Source organism: Gekko japonicus, unplaced genomic scaffold (assembly GCF_001447785.1).
Source record: "Gekko japonicus isolate JY-2015 unplaced genomic scaffold, Gekko_japonicus_V1.1 scaffold5357, whole genome shotgun sequence".
NCBI classification, from domain to species: domain Eukaryota; kingdom Metazoa; phylum Chordata; class Lepidosauria; order Squamata; family Gekkonidae; genus Gekko; species Gekko japonicus.
The window spans coordinates 51,572-54,781 of record NW_015166598.1 but is presented as its reverse complement, the minus strand read 5'-3'; the positions used below and the strand labels follow the sequence as shown (position 1 = coordinate 54,781).

Below are 3,210 nucleotides of genomic sequence, written 5' to 3'. Positions count from 1 at the left end.
TCTCCTGGGATCAGACGCACACTGTGAAATTTATATCAGGCTTTCACATTCTGAAATGAGGACTATTCTTCTAAAATGCTCTACTGTTGATGTCTCTCTTCAAAGACTGGTCTGCTTATTGCTAGAAATGTTTCAGCACGGTTACCCATAAGGATGTCTTTTCCTATCAAATCATCATGGTTGGCTAGTTTTGGGCAGGAACGCACAGGGACGGAGTTCCGGCTGGCTTCAGAGTTAGCCACGCCCACTACAGCCAAAACCTCTGCATGCGTGGCTACAGAAGGCCTGGAGAGCGACAGCCCCCCCCCACGACCTCCCTGTGCCTTCCCCAGCCTGTCCAAGCGTCGGCTTGCCTGGGCTCCCTGCACCCACAGGGCGTCCGGGCAAGCCTGGCTTTCGTTTCGTTCACAACTTCATCCAAACACACGGATTGATTTGTTTGTATGCCCGGGACAAGATTCTCCAGTAAAATGGATTAGGTTGCACTTGAGTATTTGAAATTATGGCATGGAACATCATCGGAAGACACTATGAACAGTAGGTTTTCAAGAGAAACTACCACGGTGCTTCAGCGTGTTCGGATGAAGTTGTGAACGAAACAAAAGCCGACTCCGGGGAGTTTTCGTCAACCTGCTTCTTTTTTTCTGTACCTATGGAAGAAAAAATATGTAGCAATGTGGATGTGTTATTATAGAATATTATATTATAAAATAACATTGTTAATACGTTAGAGAAATTTCATTTCTTCCCAAGCGCTGAGTGTCAGCCTGTTCTCCGGTTTATTCGCTGGTAAAAAAATGACAACAAAAATCGTGCAACAGTACGTGAGATGCCACGGAGTAAGATTTAACTGCTTTGTCTTGTTTCTGTTCTTACAGCAGAGTGTAGCCTGCAAGCAACATGGTGAGTATATCTGTCTAAGTTTTGTAAGCATTCGGTTATGCAAGGGATGGCGCGTGGGTGTTCCTGTTGAAGAGAGGTTTATTTTTAGGACTGAGGATCAAACTATCTGAAAAACACCAAACCCAGGGGACCTCAGGAGGTCAACCGTTGTGGCCAGGATTCCAGAAGCCCTCCCATTGTTGCCCCACAAGCACCAAAAATACTGAGCATTCACTGCCCCACACATAAAAGAAGCCACATTGGACCAGGCCAAGGGGCCACCCAGTCCAACACTCTGTGTCACACGGTGGCCAAAACCCAGGGGACATCGGGAGGTCCACCAGCAGGGCCAGAACTCCAGAAGCCCTCCCACTGTGGGCCCCCCCCCAGCACCAAGAATGCAGAGTATCACTGCCCCAGACAGAGTGTCCCATCTAGACCTTGTAGCTAATAGTCACTCATGGACCTCTGCTCCTCATATTTGTCACAGTCTAGCAGATCAGTGGGGTGCTAACAGGTTGGGCATTTGGGGATGGGGAATGGTGAATGAAGATGAAATACTGTCTTTTAAGAAATGTTTTAAGCTGGTTCGAAAGTACGTTATGTAATGGCCAAAGAGCCAGACCTAAATCTGATCAGTGATGCGCTTGTCAAAAAAAAAAAAGTGTTACACTTCAGAAAATGAGTAATGGGAAAACCAAATCCTTCTTTGCAGTCACGAAGATATGATTCCAGAACTACGATCTTCTCCCCTGAAGGTAATTCCACGGCATGCAAAGGAAAGAAAACTTGGGAAAGGTTGACGCTTCCGGGTCTTCATTACTGCTTCTTTTTATCTGAGCTGGGTTACCTGCGTTAAGTCCTGTTGTGACGCTCATCAGTGCTCCCCTCTAAGCTGTGGGGTCTTCTGAGCAAAAATCCCACTTTGTGAGCTACTGGCATGAAAGATGTGAGCGGGCTGCATAAATCAGTTTGCTCTGGAGCCGTCCTTCCTGGGCTAAGACAGAAAGGTGTGAGCCGGAGGCTAAAAAACTGTGAGCTGGCTCACACTAACGCAGCCTGGAGGGAACACTGACACGCATGTATTTGCAGCTCATGTCGTAATACCTTGTATTTACATAGCTCTCAAAGTGCTCTGCATACATGACGTCGGTGATCCGTACCACAGCCCTGTTAGGTAGGACTTGACACCCTCCCCTCTTTTCAGGGTGGGGCTAAACGAACAGCAGCTCACCCAAGACAATCTGACAAGCCCAGGCTTGTGTGGAGATTAGATCTGGAGGCTTCCAGGCCTACAGTTTGATCTCTTCGCTGTCAGGCAATAGCTGTAGATTCTTCTGCTGTTAGCATCACCGGGGCTGGGGGGGTTGTGGAGCTAGACTAATATTTCCTTGAATCATAATTTGTTGTAAGATTAATCTCCAGTAGGAAGATCAGTATGATCTACCACACAGCAAACTGACAGCTACCTGTCAGCAGGTGGTGAGATAAGCCTGGTTCTGATTGGTTATAGCTGGCACTGGACGGTGTGCAGTCACCATGACTCAGCTTGTAGCTGATTGGTGGACCGATGTATACAGCAGACCAATGTATAGCAGACATGTACATTCTCTTCTGATGAACCGAGTGTCTGGCGAATTAGTTTGTCTGTATATATTGTGAATAAAACCCTTGTACATAGTGTACACTTGAGCTGCGGTGGCTCAAGTGGTTAAGACGCTGAACTGCAGGCTGTGGAAGGTCAGTAATTCAGCAGTTCGAGACCCGAGTGTGCCGCATGACGGAGTGAGCTCCCGTCTCTGGCCCCAGCTCCTGCCAACCTAGCAGTTCGAAAGCAAGAAATTGCAAGTAGATAAATAGGTACCACTTTGGTGGGAAGGTAACAGCGTTCCGTGCGCCTTGGTGTTTAGTCATGCTGGCCACATGACCACGGAAACGTCTTCGGACAGCGCTGGCTCTTCGGCTTTGAAACGGAGATGAGCACTGCAACCCTAGAGTCGGACTGACTTGCTTTAAAGGCTGGTGTCTTAGACCGCTACATTCACGCTCCCGCAATATAATTTGAGTCCTAGGTGCTGTGGATTGGTGGCAGAGCATCTGCTTGGTGTGCGGAAGGTCCCAGGTTCAATCCCCAGCATCTCCGGCTAAAAGGTCCCAGGTCATAGGTGATGTGGAAGCCTCAGGGCCAGTTTGGTGTCGTGGTTAAGAACGGTGGACTCTAATCTAGAGAGCCCGGTTTTTTAAGGTTTTATTTATCAGTTTTCCACAATATATATCAGCTTACATAGATTATCCTTATATACATTTGAGTCTGTAATTTCCATACAT

At 47.5% G+C, this 3,210-nt stretch overlaps 1 protein-coding gene across 1 annotated transcript in view; it reads left to right on the top strand.

Moving 5' to 3' along the window:
* The first annotated feature begins 875 nt into the window (after window positions 1–875).
* PSMA4 (proteasome subunit alpha 4) overlaps window positions 876–3,210 on the top strand; it is an 18,707-nt gene continuing 16,372 nt past the window's right edge. Inside the window, exons 1-2 of the mRNA XM_015412388.1 lie at window positions 876–903; window positions 1,598–1,640. Coding sequence (XP_015267874.1) covers window positions 901–903; window positions 1,598–1,640 — 46 coding nt within the window. The 5' untranslated portion in view covers window positions 876–900. The remainder of the gene's footprint in view (window positions 904–1,597; window positions 1,641–3,210) is intronic.